This window comes from Choristoneura fumiferana, chromosome 25 (assembly GCF_025370935.1).
Source record: "Choristoneura fumiferana chromosome 25, NRCan_CFum_1, whole genome shotgun sequence".
NCBI lineage: Eukaryota > Metazoa > Arthropoda > Insecta > Lepidoptera > Tortricidae > Choristoneura > Choristoneura fumiferana.
The window spans coordinates 1703306-1724764 of record NC_133496.1 but is presented as its reverse complement, the minus strand read 5'-3'; the positions used below and the strand labels follow the sequence as shown (position 1 = coordinate 1724764).

The 21459-nt window shown below is 39.5% G+C and overlaps 3 protein-coding genes across 4 annotated transcripts in view; 2 read left to right on the top strand and 1 right to left on the bottom strand.

Moving 5' to 3' along the window:
* The window catches only part of lqfR (clathrin interactor lqfR), a 46786-nt gene that overhangs the window by 13412 nt on the left and 11915 nt on the right, over positions 1 to 21459 (bottom strand). Inside the window, exons 5-6 of the mRNA XM_074107475.1 lie at positions 19402 to 19500; positions 18706 to 18811 (exon numbers count right to left, since the gene is read on the bottom strand). Of these exons, the coding sequence (XP_073963576.1) occupies positions 18706 to 18811; positions 19402 to 19500 (205 nt within the window). The remainder of the gene's footprint in view (positions 1 to 18705; positions 18812 to 19401; positions 19501 to 21459) is intronic.
* LOC141442471 (uncharacterized) lies at positions 56 to 18429 on the top strand. Of its 2 annotated transcripts, none has more exons than XM_074107485.1 (3): positions 56 to 354; positions 940 to 1474; positions 16492 to 18429. In XM_074107485.1, exons 1-3 carry the CDS (start codon positions 265 to 267, stop codon positions 17223 to 17225), a joined length of 1359 nt encoding a protein of 452 aa, XP_073963586.1. In that variant the 5' UTR covers positions 56 to 264; the 3' UTR covers positions 17226 to 18429. The 2 variants fall into 2 exon arrangements, with proteins under 2 accessions (XP_073963586.1, XP_073963585.1); XM_074107484.1 differs by having other exon boundaries at positions 16489 to 18429.
* Positions 2783 to 15836, top strand: LOC141442474 (uncharacterized). The gene is made up of 2 exons (XM_074107487.1): positions 2783 to 3933; positions 15322 to 15836. The coding sequence occupies exons 1-2, from the start codon at positions 3300 to 3302 to the stop codon at positions 15333 to 15335; spliced, it is 648 nt and encodes a 215-aa protein (XP_073963588.1). The 5' UTR covers positions 2783 to 3299; the 3' UTR covers positions 15336 to 15836.

Here is a 21459-nt window from a genome sequence, read left to right as displayed (position 1 = left end):
TTTTCATGTGATTTTTTTATTTATGTTCACCAGACATTAGCATATATAACAATTTTTAAAGTTATTAAGAAGACTCCAGTTTTTTGAAAATCATGCGCTGGCAACACTACGGGCAAGGGCGACGACCTCTACACATTATCGTGTTTCGTTGGCCTTTGTGGCAGCCATTTTGGAACGACGCCGCGTCGCCATTGACGTTTCTGACGCGTTCGGGTTACGACGTGTGTCTCGCGTTTGTAATATAGTATTTAGTTATTGTTTAACATGGATTATAATATAGAAGTTATAATAAAAGAGGAGCCTAGTAGTTCTGATGAGTGTTTGCGTGAATTAGTGCCGAAAAAACGGGCGAAGGTAAGATAACTCATGTATTTTAATTTTAATTTTTTTTACGTCATCCACCATCGTGTTGGTTTTTTGCGGAGGGGAAACAATAACGTACAACTCGGAATGTACGCGCAATAATGTACGACGTGATAATCCGAAGCATTATTGCTTCCGCTCTGTCCCTTTCTGGCGGTTCACTTTTATATTATTAACCGAATTTTAAGATGATAGTTTAAGACACACAGACCATAGCGGTAAACTTGTGCAGGCGAAATCGCGGGCAAAAGCTAGTACAAAGTAACAAAAAATGGCTTTACTGGAACATTAAACCTCGCATTAAAATCACATAATACAAACATTTGCATAACGAACTATGTACTACTTTTACGCTAATTAAATTAAGTACATTTAATATTTATTTGCAACATATTATTGTAGCATTTTATCCAATTCAGAACGGAATTTAACGACCGCTTCCATGGCGTCTCCTCCGAATCACATGCACCTTTTCTTTTCATCAAACGGTTTAAAACGATGGTGGAAAGAGATAGCGGATGCTATTCCGTACGTTAAACATGACATCAGGTCTTATGCACTATCAATTTGTTCCAGAGAACTCCACTGACGGTGAACGAGAAACAGATAATCGTCAACTTATACAAATACTTGGAGCAGTCGTCCCCACAGAACGAAAGGAACAAGATGCGTTTGCACACGAAAACCGCCGACATACTAAACATTGGAACAGCTTCAGTATACCGAATACTGCGAGAACACGCTAGAAACGAGATGAAAGCCCCTCTCGAAACCAAGAAACGACCTCTCTTCTCAGAAAAGATCTCAGAAATCGAGAAGAGCGCTCTTAGAAAAAAAGTGTACAGTTTCTTCGAGAACGATCAGTTACCAACGGGGAAGAAGATAATGCAAGCAGTGAACGATGACGATTCTCTTCCGACGTTCAGAAGGACGACGTTTCAGAAAACAATGAAGCACTTGCGGTTCAAGTATGTGAGAATAAATGCAAAGAACGCTATGATTGATAAAGATGAATTGGTGATATGGAGGAGAAACTATCTGATTAAAATTATGCAGTACAGGAATGAGAAACGGCCGATATTTTATTTGGACGAAGGCTGGATAAACGTGGGTATGATGAAACACTTTTACAAGCTTTTATTTAGTTTCACCTGTCCCGTTGTCTGTGTCTGTCTGTCTGTAGTCAAATATTGCAAGTATAATTTGACCAACTTCCAGTTCAAATTTAAATTCAAATAATTTATTCAGTAAATAGGCCGCAATGGGCACTTTTGCAGGTCATTTTTTAAACAGTAGTCAGATTGACTTGAAATTTGGAATACTTATGTAAATCGCGTGACAATACAATAATCTGGTAGTCGCATCCTGATAGTCCAGCCAGGATCGTCTCCGCAGGACGGAACTCTTCAACGGTTCATAGCATCAACTTGAAATTTGGTAGGCAAATGTAGTTTGTATGACAATGCAAGTACTGTGAACAAAAAGTACAGTCAGCAAAAAAAGGCTTTTATTAAAAAAAAAAAATTACCAAAAACTTGCAAGTTAAATTTGATCCACTTGCCGGTTTCCGATTGAGCTGAAATTTTGCATGCATGTGTAAATCGGATGACAATGCATTATTATTATGACATGAAGCTGATCTGATGATGAAGCTGGAAGGTGGCCATAGGAAGTCCGTAATGAAACGACACAAACCCATCGAGTTTGGGTTCCTTTGATTTGACTTGAAGAGTACTTTGGTCGGCGTGAATATGCGACCCTCTAAAAAGTTAAAAATATAAAATGAAAAGAAAAAAAAAATCTTTTTAAAAACAAGCTTTTATTAGAAAAAAATAAATGAACTAAAAAGGAAAAATAAATTTAAGTAACATTTGTCACATGTATGTAGTAAGAATGCTTTAGGTTCAGGACAACCTCTTATGTGGATACTCATCATTATAAGAAAGCGTGTGTAGATAGTAAAGTTCTGGAGACTGATATAAATATGGATGTACTTTCAAAATGTAAAATATATATCATTTTAAAAGCTTGAGGCACTAATATTGCATACCGTAAACTGCTTCAACTTTGCCTTCTGGCCCCAACATTGCCTGATTCGATTTAGAGTCGATAACTTAGCACTCTTATAGGTTTAAAACTTTTATCTACACGGGAATTATTATTACGGGGGGATAAAAGTTTAAAAACCTAGAAGGGTGCTAGTTATCGACTCTAAATTGAATCAGGCAATGTTGGGGCCAGAGGCAAAGTTGAAGCAGTTCACGGTACTAGGTACTAAACCTGAATCATAATATAATATAGTGTATATGGGCGCCATCTATAAAACTTTTTAATTACTCTCACTAGTTCGCGTTTCTCCGCGATAAAAGAAATGGCGCTGGTGTCTATCGCAGTACAAACATAATTAGATCTTATTTATTTTATTTTGTTGACATTTTATGCATTTGAGGCTTTTGAACATGTTTTAATTTTCATTGATATTTTAAAGTTATTTACATCAATTTAATAATCGTCTAGTCATATTAAACACATTAAAAGATCGTTCCTCAACAGGAAACGACTTCACGCCATGATAGCGGAAGTTGCCAATGAAAGTTATTTAATTCAAATTTATATTGCAACTTATTAAAATCATATAATAAATCATGTTATTTAATTTGATAAATTACTTGTATAAATTAATTCACTTGTTAAACCCAACATATTTAAATTATTCCATATTAAACATTTAAAATATTATAAATAAAACACTAGTTTGACTTGGAATCGGCTCTCAGCCAATCAGAGATCAGTTTTGAGATGGCGGGAAATGCGTCGTGATTGGTTGTTGTTTTTTCGGGACGGTCGCCATTGTTGACTCGTAAATGACAAGACATTACTTAATTACATTACTTTGCAAGTTGTGGTAAAAACTTAATAGTGCGGTTTGATTCGTGATGTCTGAGCCTCCGGATGGTAATTTTCAACGGCCGGATGATTCTGCGCCGACAGCAGCGGTGGGATCACAGCCCCAAAATCAAAACAGTGCTAACGTGAATTTGACGCAAGGATTGATACAAAATTATGCTACGAATTCAAGTTTCACCATGGATCAGGTTCTGTCTATTGTTACTTCACTAACAAAGGAAGCCACGGCGAGTGCTGTTGCGGCCGCCTTCACAAATTGCAAACCAAACAGAAAGCTGAATGATTTTTATTTGCCGCCTTTCGACCCTGATGAACGATCGCATGATATTCGCGACTGGTGTGCCCATGTTGATAACACAATTAAGGAACTTAATATAACTACGCATGAGGCGCGCATGAAAGCCATTTTGCAATTAAGGGGCCGAGCTAAAACATGGGCTGATACATGGTCGCTTCACTCTACTACGTGGAATGAAATTAAAGAAGATTTAATAAAGCATTTTGGTTCCGAGTTTCGCTACGCAGATGATGTTCTGAGGTGGAGAAACTACACATCTGATCAAGCTAGCAGCTACGCCGAGTATGCAACTACAGCGTGGACGTTATTCAAGAGGATAAGACCCGAAGCTTCGGATTCTGAGGTGGTAGAGGCCATCATGACAGGTATTTTTCCCGACTTTATTCGTGCAGACCTGTTGCGTAATACACCGAACGATTTACCCAGTTTGATAAATACATTAAAAACTTATCGTAAACGCAGGCATGATGGACCTTTGCCCATTATATCAAAGAAACCGCGAAGTGACTCGAGTGCTAAACCATGCAAAGTGCAGACTTAAGTAGGATAACTTGTTTCGCTTGTAATAAAACTGGACATTATTCTCGTGATTGCATGGATAAATCTAATAATAATAATCAAACTGTTTCATCTGGTTCGAAGTCACTTTATACTGATTGTTCTTACTGTCACAGAAAGGGTCATTCTGTAACAAATTGTTTTAAACGGCAAAATGATGAAAAAATTAAGTTAAATGTGACCGATAATATTAGTAAGCGTATTAATTACTGCCGACCTCCGTGAAAATTAATCTAGAATCAGTGCAAACTAGTGAAATCTTCAAACTGTCAAGTGTAATTCCAACACAACTAAGTGCAATAATTACGCGGAAATAGTGATCGCAAGGCGGGCGATGAATTCCTTATGAAAAACTCAAGTATTTATCGTCATCACTATAACCTAAAAAAGTCAGGATCATCTGTCAAGTCAAGTAACTCTCACCTCATAGACAATAGACTTGCCTGTCAAACGCATAGTGCCAACCCCACATCATTCTGACAGTGACACCAACGTCACCGGTGCGGCCATTAGTAAAAATAAATCTCCCCACGAAGTTAAGCATAGTGTTGCCAAATCAAAGATTAAAATCAACCCAATCATTTCAATATGGATAAAAATATGGAACTACTCCTACAGAAACTCGATGAGAAATTGGACAGACAAGCTGAACAGATAACGCAATCAGTAACTAGGAACGTCATGGAAGGGATAGATGATAAAATGAATAAATTAATGGAAGAAAATAAATACCTCAAAAACAAAATGTCAGAACTTGAATCGAAAATAAATTTGTTAGAAAGCGAGAAGCGAAAGAACAACCTAGTTTTCTTCGGGGTAGAAGAAGAGGGCAAATCAGAGACGGAACTGGTGGATTATATAAAAGAAACTATAGAAGGTACAGGAGTGCACATAAACAGCCAAGAGATAAATAAAGTCTATAGAATTGGAAGGAAGACGGAGAATAGAAACCGACCAGTCGTAGCCTCCTTCACGACAATTTGGAAAAAACATCTTATACTCAAGAATAAGCCAAATCTACCACCCAACATCTATGTAAAGGAGGATTATTCTAAGGAAACCCTAGAAATACGAAAACAACTCCAACCCCAGGTAGAGGAAGAAAAGAAAAAAGGAAACATTGCCTACATAAAAAAGGACAAACTTATAGTGATCAAACCGAAAGATAACAGCAGAGAAAAGAGAAAGAGAGAAACATCAGGATCCCCCGGCCAATCAAACCAGAAGAAAGCCAGCACAAACAATGTCCTGAAAAATACTACTCAACCTCCCTCTAAGAATCACAGGAGTGAAATCATAAGACCGAACATATTAGATTATATAGAAAAAACAAGATCCGATCCCCAGCCAAATAGTCCAAAAAACTAATCAAGGCCTCGGATTACCGGAAACAAATACAAACTAGAACCGCTACAACTAACCATTACAAACAAAAACAACAAACAATTCGTCTCCCATCACGGCTGGTCCCCGCGGGAGCACTAGACCAAAACCTTCCAGCACAAAGACGTGAAACATTTTACATTGCAACACTAAATACGAGAACCTTGAGAAAGCAGGAAAGCCTCTTGGAATTAGACGAGGCGCTACAGCACGTAAAATACGATATATTAGGCATAAGTGAAATGAGACAATCAGATGAGAAAATAGTGGAATATGACAGGTACTTATTATATCAAAAAGGCGAAACAGCAGGCCACAGAGGAGTTGGCTTCCTGATAAGAAAAACATTGAAAAACCACATACTAGAACTGATAGGAATCTCGGAAAGATTGGCAATACTTAACATCAATATGCCTGGTTACAAAAAAACATGGACAATCATACAAGCATATGCACCTACAGAGTCAGCCCCCGAAAGTGAAAGCAACGCTTTTTACTCCACTATGTTAGACATCATAAATAAATACAATAATAACTATCTCATAGTGATGGGGGACTTTAACGCACAGGTGGGCAGTAGAGAATCCGGCGAGGATCTAATATTGGGCAAATATGGACATGGAAAAAGGAGCAATAACGGTCATAGAGTAATTGAACTCTTACTACAAAACAACTTAACACTACTTAATTCTGTCTACAAGAAAAAACCCAAAGCCAAATGGACCTGGCTATCACCAGATGGAAAATATGCAAACGAAATTGATCTTATAATAACCAACAAACCTAAGTTTTTCAATGATATTAATGTAATACAGAATTTAAATTTTAATACTGATCACCGAATGGTACGCTGCAATTTAAAAAAGTTCCCAAGTCAAAGAGGTAGAAGCAAAATGAATAGTAAACAGTGGACACCGGAGCATTTCGAAAAAGCCATTGATCCCTCTTTCACAAAGACATTGATAGAGATAGCAAATTCGGACGGAAATGTCACGGACAAATACAACCACCTAAACAAACAATTGTCACAAACAAGAAAAGCAAAGACAAATGAAATTAAGGGTACAAAGTTCAGTGCTAAAACGATAGAGCTTCTAGAGGAAAGAAAAGCACTATTAACTGACAAGCCAAAGAGGAAAGAAAACCGCAATAGAATATCCGCACTGAGTAAACAGATCCGAGAAAATATAAAAAATGACAGGAAAACAAAGAGAATGCAAAAACTAGAAGCAGAAATCCAAAAAACAGGGGGAACAAAAAAAGCGTTTAAAGAATTGAGGGAACATGGAAAGGAATGGATACCAAAATTAAAGAACAACAGATCCAAACAAGAAATGAACCGTTGGAAAATCCAGAAGCTAGCCACAGATTTCTACAGAACCCTTTACTCCTCTAATAGTGACGAACAGGAAAATGTCACCTACAAGAATCCACCAACAACATATAAAGGTGTCCCACCAATACTAACACAAGAAGTAAAGAAAGCCATATTGTCACAAAAACTAGGAAAGGCTCCAGGACCTGACTGTATAACAAACGAGCTGATGAGAGGCACTGTGGAAGAAATAAGCCCGGTTTTAACCGGAATATTCAATGATATTCTAACAACCAACACCATCCCGGAACAATGGAGCGAATCTCATATTATTCTCCTCCACAAAAAAGGAGATAAGGATAACATCGGCAACTATAGACCAATAAGCCTCATTTCAAATGTTTATAAGATCTTTGCAAAAGTGATCCTGGAAAGGATAACAAAAGTCCTAGATGAAAACCAACCAATTGAACAGGCAGGGTTTAGAAAGGACTTCAGTACAATAGACCACATCCACACAATCAAGCAAGTATTAGAAAAATATAACGAATACCAAAAACCATTGTATATCTGCTTCATAGATTACTCCAAAGCCTTTGACAGCCTAAATCATAAATTTATATGGATGAGCCTGAAAGAACAAGGAGTGGATGAGGCCTATATACAAATAATAAAATCCATCTACAAAAAATGCAAAAGCCGGATTAAATTGGAAACAAAAGGAGACCAATTCCCTATAAACAGAGGTGTGAGACAGGGCGATCCGCTCTCTCCCAAGCTGTTCAATGCCGTGCTGGAATACATATTCAGAAAATTGGACTGGGAAAACTACGGAATCAACATTAATGGCAGCCGCCTCAACCATCTGAGATTCGCCGATGACATAGTTTTGTTAGAAGAGGACCCCAATAAACTAGAACACTTGTTAAAAACATTAGCGGAAGGAAGCAGAGATGTAGGATTAGAAATGAATACAAACAAAACAAAACTAATGACCAACTCATCAGAAGTTAACATAGAGGTTAACGGTAACATGTTAGAATATGTGAAGGAATATACTTACCTAGGTCAAATTATATCTCCGGAAGACTCTATGTCTAAAGAAATAAACAAAAGAATAGCTTGTGGATGGAGGAAATATTGGTCACTAAAGGAAATAATGAAAAATAAAAACATAGGGATGCATATCAAGAAAAAAACTTTCAACACCTGCATCCTCCCGTGCATGACATACGGCTGTGAAACCTGGGCGTTAACAGACAGGCAAAGAGAAAAACTAGCTACTACACAAAGGGCAATGGAAAGGAGCATGTTGGGAATCAGACTTAGTGATAAAATCAGAAATACAGACATAAGAAGAAAAACTAAAGTCATAGATATAATAGCTCGCATAAACCATTTGAAGTGGGGTTGGACGGGACATATGCTGCGCAGTGGAAGGGACAAATGGAGCAAACAAGTTACCTTATGGTACCCAAGAGAGGACTGTAGAAGAAGGGGGCGCCCAAAAACAAGATGGAGAGACGACATCCGCCTAACACTGGGACCTTACTGGACTAGGGTAGCAGAAGACAGAGCTCAGTGGAGAGAGCTGGAGGAGGCCTATGCCAAGAGGCACGCTGAATTCAGAGACATAATATAGAATAGAACACTTAAACACGTACTGCTGAAGTTGTAGAGAATTCAGAATAGAAGGGCTTTATTATTATTATTATTATTAATTACTGCCAAGATGTTGGACGGTGTGTGATTGATGTTTGTATCAATGATACCAGTTTTAGATGTTTGTTGATAGCGGAGCTGACTGTTCTTTGATGCGAGAGCAGGTGGCTAGGTCAATACCTGGCAAGCGGAGTGAGGTTAATGTTGCATTTCGTGGTATTGGTCAGTCACCTGTAGTATCAAGGCAGAGTCTTATTACACCAGTAAAAGTCAATGACGTTTTTGTTGAAATACAGTTTTATATTGTGAATGATAGCGATGTTCAATACAATGTAATCATAGGTGCTGATATTTTACAGATCCCCGGTCTCACTGTTACTCTTTCAGGAGATAAAATTACAGTTGAACGGATGTTATTATTAACACTGTTACAAAAGATTTAATGAAATTTGATACTGATGTAGAGGACCCCAAACATCTTGAGTCATTAAGACAAATAATTGCAGACTATGAACAATCTTTTACATCAGGGAACTCTGTATCCACTGTTAACACTGGTGAATTGCAAATCCGACTCAAAAATCCTGATAAGATTGTTCAACGTCGGCCATATCGTCTCGCACCTGCTGAAAGAGAAAAAGTTAAAGAAATTATAAGTGACCTCAAAGAAAACGGCATCATTCGTGACAGCTGCTCTCCTTTTAGTAGTCCAATGTTGCTGGTAAAAAAAAGAGATGGCACAGATCGACTTTGTGTTGATTATAGGGAACTCAATACCAACACTGTTAGAGACCACTACCCTTTGCCACTGATCTCAGACCAGATAGATAAGTTAGGTAAAGCTCGCTATTTTTCATGCTTAGATATGGCAGCCGGCTTTCATCAACTGCCCATTTCTGACAACTCCATTGAAAAGACTGCCTTTGTTACTCCAGATGGACAGTATGAGTTTTTGCGCGTTCCTTTTGGCCTTTGCAATGCTCCTTCTGTTTATCAGCGAGCAATCAATAAAGCTTTAGGTGACCTAAAAGATAATATTGCTTTAATTTATCTTGATGATGTTTGTGTAATTTCTGAGACCATAGAAGAGGGCTTACACAACTTACAGTTAGTCTTGAAAAACTACAGATGCAGGTTTTTCTTTAAATGTAAAAAAATGCTCCTTCTTAAAGTCATCCATTGAGTATTTGGGAAACATAATTGAAAATGGAACTGTCCGACCTAGCCCGCGAAAAATTCAAGCTCTAATAGACTCTCCTGTACCAAAGTCTGTCAGAGAAGTGCGTCAGTTTAATGGCCTTGCTGGATATTTAGAAAATTTGTTCCTAATTTTTCAACAATAATGGCGCCTCTTTACGAACTTACTAAAACTGGTGTAAACTGGTCTTGGACTGATCGCCACGAAAAGGCTAGGAAAGAAGTTATCGATAGATTGACATCTTCTCCTTTACTTACTATATATGACCCAGATTTACCTACAGAACTTCACACGGACGCAAGTGCGATCGGGTATGGCGCTGTGCTTATCCAACGTAAAGATGGTAACCCATTTGTAGTAGCGTATTTTAGCATGGGGATGGTCGTTGCTCGCGTCCGTAGGTCTAACCCGCGAAACCCTACACGTGTCCCCCGGGTGGTGCTAAACGAGCAACAACGCCGAGCATTAGGCGGCGGTAAATATCCTGACCCCCTCCGATTCCCAGTCGGAGGTCGGCCACTACAAGCCGCGAAGGAGGAAATGCCTTCAAAAGATGTAGGTACGCCAACCCGCAATGGCCAGCGTGGCGTTACAAGGCCAACTAACCTGCATGCAGAGACAACCATTACCACGGCCCTCAGTTCCCAGTCGTCCTACTAGGCCTGGCTACGGCAGCGGTCGGGGGACCAGTAGGACAGAGGGTGCTAAGAATCCCTGGGAGAACGGATACGGCTGCCAACACGTTTACTTGGCTACATACAATGTTAGGACACTATTAACGGAAGAACGCTACCAGGAACTGGAATCTGAAGTCCTCAATAAAATAAAATGGGACATAATGGGCCTTAGCGAGACGAGAAGGAGGGGGGAAAACCTGCTTAAACTAACATCTGGACACTTACTCTATTGCAAAGGCTACGAAGACAAGTCACAGGGTGGTGTTGGACTCCTCATTAATACCTCAATGGCAAAGAAAATGCGTAACATTGGAGCGGTGTCACCACGTGTCATCTATGCAACTTTTGATTTAAATAAACGTTACTCACTCAAGGTCATCCAAGTCTACGCACCAACATCCTCGCACTCGGATGACGAGGTTTCGGAATTTTACGACGACATAAGTACCGCGTTAAGGGAGAATCCTACCTTTTACACCACTGTTATTGGTGATTTCAATGCAAAATTAGGGAAACCCGAGAAAATGAAGAGTTTGTGGGCGGATTCGGACTGGGAGAGAGGAATTCAAGAGGGCATGACCTGGCAAGTTATCTCTGCCAACAAAAACTATTTGCCATGAATACGTTTTTCCAAAAGAAACCTCAAAAAATGTGGACCTGGAGAAGCCCAGACGGGAAAACTAAGAATCAAATTGATTATATTCTTAGCTCCAAAAGATATATCTTCGAAGACGTAGGCGTTATCAACATGGTGGGCGCAGGAAGTGACCATCGCATAGTGAGAGCCCGATTGGCCCTCAACCTCAAACTCGAACTACGACGCCTAGTTGAAAGTAATAGACCATCTGAAGACAGAAAGTATATAGAAGTGCAGAGGGAATACTACCAGAGAAAACTCTCAGAGAAACTAACAGCCGAGGATGCTTGGGACATAGACGCCATAAACGACCAACTAGTCTGCTCTATTAACGAAACGCTAGACGAGATAAGACCTAAATCCAAATTAGCACAGGAGCCAAAGTCAAAAGAGCTGGCCGCACTGCTGGAGGAGCGCCAGAAAATTCTGGCTACCTCAAGCCAGACTGGCATCTCGGTGGTCAACAAGAAAATAAGACACCTCCTTCGGAAGCATCTTAGGCAGAAAAAACACAAGCTTATCTTAGAGACTATAGAGAAGCATAGGGGCCAAAAGTATTCAGAAAACAGCTAAAAAGAGGCGGCCAGCAGATTCATAAGCTGACGACGGAAGAAGGTTCCATAACGACTGATCGAACGAAGATTTTGGAACTAGTTGAAGACTATTATGCAGAGTTATACAGTTGCAAGAATCCGGAAAAGACCACCGACCGCAAGGACCCTCGTGCTCCATTAAGGAAGCACCTTACCACGGATCTTCCCGAGATCAGTTTATATGAAATAAAACGTGCCCTTAAATTCATGAAAGCTGGGAAGTCGCCAGGTGAAGATAGAGTCACATACGAAAGTCTGCAGCATGGCGGGAGAGCAGTGTTGAAGCAGTTGCAGATACTGTTCAACAAGGTGTTGTTCGAGGGTGTGTCACCAGAGAAATGGAGAAATGCTATAGTGATTTTGCTGCATAAAAAAGGCGATGTCACCAAGCTCTCTAACTATCGGCCTATTTCTTTGCTGAGCCATGTCTACAAGCTCTTCACCAAAGTCATCACACTACGTTTAACTAACCGGCTCGATGCAGACCAACCCGTGGAACAGGCAGGCTTTAGAGGCGGATTCTCTACAATCGATCACATACACACTGTTCGCCAGGTGGTGGAGAAGTGCAACGAATATAACCAGCCCCTCGCCGTAGCCTTCATAGACTACGAAAAGGCATTCGACACGGTAGAACATTGGGCAGTTATACACTCTTTGCAAAGATGCCAGGTGGACAGCAGGTATATAGAAGCCATCAAAGCGGTCTATTGTTCGGCTACTCTACAAGTAAAGTTGCACGAGCTGACGAACCCAGTTCCGGTGAAAAGGGGTGTAAGGCAGGGTGACACCATTTCCCCTAAATTGTTTACTTCTTGCCTAGAGAATATATTTAGGCTTCTCGATTGGTCAAGTAGAGGCATTAACATCAACGGCAAACAATTGACACACCTGCGATTTGCGGATGACATCATACTTTTCGCAGAGAGCCTGGAAGACCTCGAAGCCATGGTAGCTGAACTGTATGACGTGTCTGTAATGGTGGGTCTTAAAATGAACATGGCAAAGACACAGATTATGTGCAAGAACACCAATGCCACTCACATTACAGTTCATGGACAGGTACTGGAGAGGGTGGATGAGTATGTCTATCTCGGTCAAACCATGAGCCTAGAAAAGAGCGGACAGGACTTGGAAATTCAGCGTCGAATTCGCTTAGGCTGGGCGGCATTCGGTAAATTGTCCGACGTGCTCAGAGGGGACATACCTCTTAATCTCAAGCGCAGATGCTTCGAGCAGTGTGTCCTCCGGTGCTGGTATATGGAGCCGAAACTTGGACGCTCACGCAGAAGGTCGTACACAAGCTGCAAGTCACGCAAAGGGCGATGGAGCGGGCGATGTTGGGCATATCTCTCCGTGACAGGTTCCGAAATACGGAGATTCGGAGACGAACAAGGCTCACCGATATAGCCAGGGTAATCACCCAAAGGAAGTGGAAGTGGGCTGGACACATATGCCGCAGGAGTGATGGAAGATGGGGGAAGGCCGTGATGGAGTGGAGACCCAGAACCGGGCGGAGAAACGTTGGTAGACAGGAGATGAGGTGGACCGACGACCTGGTCAAAGTGGCGGGAAGGTGCTGGATGAGGAGAGCACTAGACCGAGATGAGTGGCGAGCAATGCAGGATGCCTACACTCAGCATTGGGTGGCTATGGGCTGAAGAAGAAGAAGATTTTAGCATGCGAACGACTGACACCGAGAGTCGATACCACTCTTATGAGCTGGAGACCTTAGCAGTAGTAAAAGCCATAAAGAACTTTCGCCATTTTTTGTACGGCCGAAAATTTAAAGTTGTAAAGACTGCAACTCGCTTAAGGCCTCCAGTCACAAGCGTGAGTTGTCACCTCGAGTCCACAGATGGTGGGCATACCTCCAGAGCTTTGATTTTGAAATAGAGTACCGGAAAGGTGATAAACTAGCTCATGCTGACTATTTTAGTCGCAACCCAACAGCTAATGCTCAAGAAGTGATCTCACTTGAATCCAGCAAAATTATACCTCAGAATATAAATTTAGCTAATCTTGATAAGAACTGGCTTTTAGTTGAACAAAAGAGAGACCAGAAATACAAAAAATAGTCTCAGACTTAAAAGGTGACTCTATACCAAAAACCATTTCCGATACTTACGCCATTTTGCAAGATAAGCTTCTCAGGCGAAAAGTGCAAATAGAAGGAAAGACGCATCAACTCATTATAGTTCCTAAGTCTTATAGATGGAGTTTAATATCACATTATCATGACAACCTCATGCATTTAAGTTGGGAAAAAGTTGTAGGCAAAATTAGAGAGCAGTACTGGTTTCCTAAGATGACTAAGGCTATACGAAAATTTGTAGAAAACTGCGTTAGCTGTCGTGTAAGAAAAGGCCCTTCTGGCTCGAGACAAATCTCATTACATCCAATAGATAAAACTCCAATCCCATTTCACACAATTCATGCAGATATCACAGGTCGAATGAATGGTGTGAGAAAAGCTGCAGAGTATGCATTTGTTTACATAGACGGGTTCACAAAATATGTTTACATGGTTTACACAAATGACCGTACTTCTGACACTGCAATTAAATCTTTTCATGAGTTTATATCAGTTTTTGGCACGCCAACTCGTTTAATTACTGATCAAGACAAAAGTATGACTTCCTGTGAATTTAAAGATTTTTGTGCGAACAATGGTATTGAACATCATGTTGTGGCAAAGGGGGCTAGTCGAGCTAACGGGCAGGTAGAACGACTTATGAAAGTTATTAAAGACAGCATGTCTGTGGTCGAAGCTACTAAACCCTGGCATGCTGCTTTACGTGACCTACAATTAGCAATAAATTGTTCAGTCTCAAAAGCAACAGGTAAAAGTCCCATGGAATTATTGTTAGGTAGGAAATGCTCACCTCCTGGTATAAAATTGCTTGAAATAGATGACGTCCAAACCTCTGATAATATAGAACAAATAAGATTGCAGTCAAAAGAAAGGATGGACGAGCGAGCAAGTAGTGATAAAGCCAAGTTCGACAAAGGAAAAGCCCAAATACATCCATTTAAACAGGGCGACTTTGTCTTGATGCGCCGTCATGAGCGCCACACTACTAAATTAGGACCTAAATATGAAGGTCCAATGGAAGTCATTCAGGTACTTCCTAACGATAGATATAAAGTAAAACACATTAATCTTCGCGGTAGCTCCGAGAAATTTGCTAGCCACGACTCTTTACGGCCAGCTCCTTTGGGCTTAGCTGATCCGTTTGATGATACTAATGATGCCGTATGGGATATCACTGATGACGATGGAGATGCAATGCAAAATGATGCCTGTGACAATGATAACGCCGCTAATAATGGCAATGGTGAAATTGAAACTTAAGACCTGTTATGCATCAAAACATTGAGCATCAGTGTCTTTTCCTTTTTGACACAACTCACTCAGGGTTCGTTGTCATAAGGAAATTGTTGTTCTGATTAGATCTGACCGAGATCTGCTTATAATTTTGTTACAAAGTAGATGGCTTAAAAGATTTGATTTGTTATGTTACGATGTCTTTTAGTTGATCGTCGCGACCTGGTCGTTTTCGATCTATTCTATTTTACTCTAATTTGTTTATATTATCTATCATCATTAAAAAAAAGTTCTAACTTTGTAACACTTCTGTTACTATGAATAATAGTTTGATTAAAGTTTAAGTTGTGAAGAACTTTGTTTTATTTGTTATGTTCATGTTTAATTTTGTTTATTTTCCAGTTGGGTATAGATGAATAGAAAAAGTGCAGCGCAGGGAGCGCGCTGATTGCAGAATGGCCGTATGGGCGCCATCTATAAAACTTTTTAATTACTCTCACTAGTTCCGCGTTTCTCCGCGATAAAAGAAATGGCGCTGGTGTCTATCGCAGTACAAACATAATTAGATCTTATTTATTTTATTTTGTTGACATTTTATGCATTTGAGGCTTTTGAACATGTTTTAATTTTCATTGATATTTTAAAGTTATTTACATCAATTTAATAATCGTCTAGTCATATTAAACACATTAAAAGATCGTTCCTCAACAGGAAACGACTTCACGCCATGATAGCGGAAGTTGCCAATGAAAGTTATTTAATTCAAATTTATATTGCAACTTATTAAAATCATATAATAAATCATGTTATTTAATTTGATAAATTACTTGTATAAATTAATTCACTTGTTAAATCCAACATATTTAAATTATTCCATATTAAACATTTAAAATATTATAAATAAAACACTAGTTTGACTTGGAATCGGCTCTCAGCCAATCAGAGATCAGTTTTGAGATGGCGGGAAATGCGTCGTGATTGGTTGTTGTTTTTCGGGACGGTCGCCATTGTTGACTCGTAAATGACAAGACATTACTTAATTACATTACTTTGCAAGTTGTGGTAAAAACTTAATAGTGCGGTTTGATTCGTGATGTCTGAGCCTCCGGATGGTAATTTTCAACGGCCGGATGATTCTGCGCCGACATGTACATACCTACATGTGACAAATGTTACTAAAATTTATTTTTCCTTTTTAGTTCATTTATTTTTCTAATAAAAGCTTGTTTTTAAAAAGGCTTTATTTTTTCTTTTAATTTTTTTTATTAAAAATTTCGCGGTTTTCACTCAGAACGATTACAACACCCGGTACTTATCACGCTTAGCGAAATGTGTAATTTACCTCGACGTTTCGGCCACCGGCCACATTGCAGTGGCCGTGGTCACGAGTAAACTAAATAAGTGTAGGGTATCGCGTTCGCATAGCAGCGCGAGTCTTTAGAACTACCCGCACTTGATTACGACTGTATTGGCACGAGTATTTTCGAGTGTGATAAGTACTTGTAATATTTAGTTATTTTTTTGTTTCGTTAACTCAAATAGTTTAACGGTTAATATTTATGTTTTCAGAAGAAGCGCAAAAATCCAAATCCAGCACCGCTAAAAACAATAAAAAAGACATCAAAAGAATTAACATCGTGCATATCGGCAACGAAAATGGATTCCTACCGGACGCGGCAGAAATATTCGAACCCAATACAAAAAATTACGGAGATCCGATGACAGCAGGACACTTTGAATGCTGGTTCGAGAATACAGTAAAAAAACTAGGCGATAACGCTGTAGTAGTGTTGGACGACGCGCCGCACCATTCTAGAAGGATCGACAAGCTGCCAACTAGCAATTGGACTAAAGCGTCCATACAAGAATGGCTACTAAAAAGAGACATACAATTCACCGACGATGATGTAAAAGCCCAATTGCTGGATAAAGTTTGCAAATTGAATCTAGAGCGACGGACGTACGCGGTGGATGAAATCGCCAAGAAATATAAAGTGGAGGTTCTAAGATTGCCACCGTTTCACTACGACCTAAATCCAATGGCTTCTGTGCTGTCTGAAATTACTGAACAGGTGATGAAGAATAAATTCGATACGCTTGATAAAGCACATAATTGTTTGAAAAATGCTGTAGACAAATTTCCTGATGAAAAATGGGCGCGTCATGTAGAACGAGCTAAAGAAGAAGAGGTATATTATTATAAAATTAATGATATAATTGACAATGTTGTGGACAAGTACATTACTTTGAATCCTGGGTCAGATACTTCGGATGATGGCAGCGGGTCAAATTCGGACGACGATTAAACAATACTACTCACTCAAACAAATAATAAGTATTTTTTTTTTTGGTACCATCAGCCAAATAAATGGTCTATCAATTTTTAAACAAGTTCCTATCAAACTAATATGTCGCTAAAGTCGAACTTTCAAGTTAACAGACACGTCTATTGGCATTATTGTTTTATGACATGCAAACGATTATCAGCTATAGGGTGGCAGACCACATATTTATATTTCCACCCGAAATCATTTGTTTTGAGAATATATATTAAGTTAAGACTTGATTTAGACAACATTCAGTTATTGCTTGCCTATTTTGCTCCTAATTTATAATGGACAATATTCCATTTGGGTTTAATTAATTTAAAAACAAAAATAAATTTGGTTGTAAATGCTTTTCATCACAATTACATTTTAACGAAATTCACTTTGGTTGATATTCATTTTGGTCCAAATTCAAAATGGTAAATTTAAGTGGACGATTTTCCATTTAAATACACCGAATGACAGTAAATCATGCAAACACGTCACAAGTTTACACATACGTTAAATTACAGCTTCCTAGCACTGACAGTTTCTGAGCTAAGTCACGGCGAATTATAAAGGTCTCTTGTAGGACTACAGAACCTTAAACACAAGGTAGAGAATAGGTATAGGTAGTGCCACGAGAGATGAGGTCACGCACACAAGATCATTCTCCTTTTATATGCATTCAGTTCTTCATGACACTTCAAAATGTATTTAATTTTTTCATACAAATTTTAAGAGTCAGTGAACAAATTGAATCATGACCCAGGGTGGAACCTTTAATAATCAATTTCACTATGATTTCCTTGGCATAAGTATGAGATGATGACTCAATTTGTTCGACTGTACAAATTCTTGTGAAAACGCTCAGCTGTGTGTGTGTGTGTGTGTGTGTGTGTGTGTGTGTAAGTGTAATCATGCATCTCCTGCTACAAACAAATAATAAGTCGGGAATTGTAACAGCGTTAGAAAAATGTCTTTACGTGTTCTTAGTAGGCGGGGCTTAAAAACCGTGTTCTGCGCTTCATCTGACATTGCATCACGCACGCAAACCAATCCCTGCTGTTTCTGAATATTAACCAATCAGCAAGCACGTCTATTTGCACCCTCGAAAATGATTCGTGTTTGAATCATAATTCGTTTTGGTTTAAAGTATGCCGACTTTTAGTGCGGAATTAGTTCTGAGTTACGCTTCCTGACTTATTATACTAGCTTTTGCCCGCGGCTTCGCCCGCATGGAATTCGACTATCACGCGCTGTTCTCTCGGGAACTGCGCATTTTTCCGGGATAAAAAATAGCCCATGTCACTCTCTGGCCCATAAACTACCTCTATGCCAAAAATCACGTCGCTGCGTTCGGACGTGAAAGACGGACAAACATACAAACACACACACACTTTCGCATTTATAATATTAGTATGGATTATTTATTCGTAGCTCTCCTGGCACTGCCTGTAGTATGTGTATCGGCACTGACTTGTTCGGTTTCCGAGCCTGCGCGTGCGCCGGCCCGTGGCTGTAATCTCCGTCGGAGTCCTCTGCTCTGTCGTAATCGTCGTCCTCGTTTCTTTCTTTGGGTTCATCTGTGGACAATAAACACGACAGATTACTTAGGCGTCATTACCAAGGAAGGAGCGGAATTCTCATAGCAAAAATCAAATGATTGACCATTGTGTTTTATCGACTGCCGATGTTTAATTGTCAGTTAGCACGATATGTTTTATGTAATGAAATTAGACCTGTAATGGGGGAGGCCTTTGTCCTGCATTTGGACACTATAGGCTACCAAAAAAAAAATAGACCTGTGTTTGTTACAATTTAAACGTAACACCGAAACGAAAATGTTAAACAGTGTAAGTGTAACTGACGATAGACTATGAAACGCAAAAAGAGGGGTGTTATAAGTTTGACCGCTATGTGTGTCTGTGGCACCGTAGCTCTTAAGCGGGTGGACCGATTTGAACGCGGTTATTTTATTTGAAATCAGGTTTTCTAGCGATGGTTCTTAGACATGTTTCATCAAAATAGGTTTGAGATATTGAACTTTAAAGTGACAAAGTCGGGAGTTTTCCAACTTTTTTTTGGTTAGGTTATTTTGATCTTGTCTCGAACAAATTTTTCGCTTAATTATTTCCCTGGGGCCTGTCCGAAGGCCCTTTGCCGGTGTACTGACCCCAGTTGTTCCCGCCGCCGCCGCCGCCGCCGCGGTCGCTGTACTCGCCCCAGCCGCCCGAGCCGCGCATGCCCATAGCGCCCGCCTCCGAAGACATGCCTGCGGACAAATAAACACTTAGACAGACTATATACGTTCAGTAAAGCCTGTGGTCTAATCATTGACATCTATGTACTAGACTGCATGTTTCTTACATCAAAACGGCGTACAAAAGCAGTTCACAGCGCGGTTTTGTGAACATTTCAGAACATGCAGGCGGTAGGACCTTGTGCAAGGTCCGCCCGGATTGCTACCACCATCTTGCTCGCTAATCCTGCCGTGAAGCAGCAGTGCTTGCACTGTTGTGTTTCGGCGTGGAGAGTAAGTTGAGGTATCCCATCTTAGGCTTCTAGGTTGGCAACGCATCAGCAATACCCCTGGTGTTGCAGATGTTTATGGGCGGTGGTGATCTCTTACCATCAGGAGACCCACTTGCTCGTTTTCCATCCAGTCGAATAAAAAAAAAGAAAAGTTCACTATAGTCTGTTGACGTCCGTGACAGCGATTGCGTCAAAGTAATATTGATGATTGATGCGCCGCGCGTTTTGTTCCAAACAGCCAGTCTAGTGCCGAAAGCACTTGTGGGGACTGTAACTTGGTAAGAGCTTAGGTAATGGGAATCTACGCGCGTGACTTTAAACTCAGTTAAAATAAAAATTATAATTCTTCTCTACTTTGCTTTTATTTTATCGTACTTATAAAAGTCAAATTTAGCAATGTTCAGAAATGGTCCCCAATATAAATGCATACAAATAGCGAATAAAATTCCAGAATGTATCAGACAGGAACCTCACTATAATAATTTTAAAAATAAATTAAAGAAAATATTGATTAATAAATGTTATTATTCTGTTGACGAGTTCTTGAACGACGAAACATTGAAATAATTAGAATTAAAGTAAATGTAATAATAAATAAATAATAATTAAATTTTCCACTTAGACTAAGATACAAATTGACATATTTTTTTATTTAAACATATTCTGAATCTTATCTCAATGGCTCGTCCACATGAAATAAAGTTAGTACTTAAATATTTTTAGTTAATTGACAATGTATCTATAGTTTTGTACATTTTATGTTATGGGTAGAAATTAAAATAAAACCTACAGTGCATGAACAGAAACTTGACATTAACATTTCACTATAAATTTTCGACATTGTAATAAGTAATTGATTTAATACCATTAGCTTCATAATTGTAACTATTGTGTGCCCTTGCAGGGCGTCATGGACTAACTAATAATAATACCAAATGTAACACCTTTCACAAATATGTACATGACTTTACAATGAAATAAAATAAATAAATAAATAAATATGTTTTTACAGAGATAGGTCCAGCCGCTCAGGCTGTCGGGAGCAATCTGTCCTCCGCCATGTACACCGATGTCAAACCCTTTTAAAATCAAATTCTAGAATCATACAATACAAAAATACTAACATTATACTTAATACAGTCAATCTAGCGTGCCAGGTGGTCAGGTTTACCACCTGCCAGCGGTATACAGCCTAGTTCCAACAGTACATAGATGTCGATGGGTCTAATGATATCATTTGTTAGTTCTTTCCTCGTGGGCCCCATCGTTAGCGCCCACGTCTCAGATCCATATGTCATCACTGGCAACACACACTGGTCAAAGACTTTTGACTTCAAACACTGCGGTATTTGGACGAAAAGACACTCCGAAGCTTCCCGAACGCTGCCCAGCCGCCAACATTCAAATCCTTCCAGCCGTTTTAGCGTGAAGGTGTTACAAACATACACACACACACACCATACATACTCACAAACTTTGGCATTTATAATATTAATAGGACATAGAACTAGCCTTTACGCGTAAACCATAAATTCTAGACTTTCTATTGTCTTAGAATTGCTAGCCATTGAATTAAAATTCCGAGATGTCGCCAAAATTCCCGTGGGAATTCTCAAAAAGTATAACGCGATTTTTTATTGACGTTGCATTAAAAACAGTCGCGTCAAATTTCAGAGCAATCTGAAGACACCTTGCATCG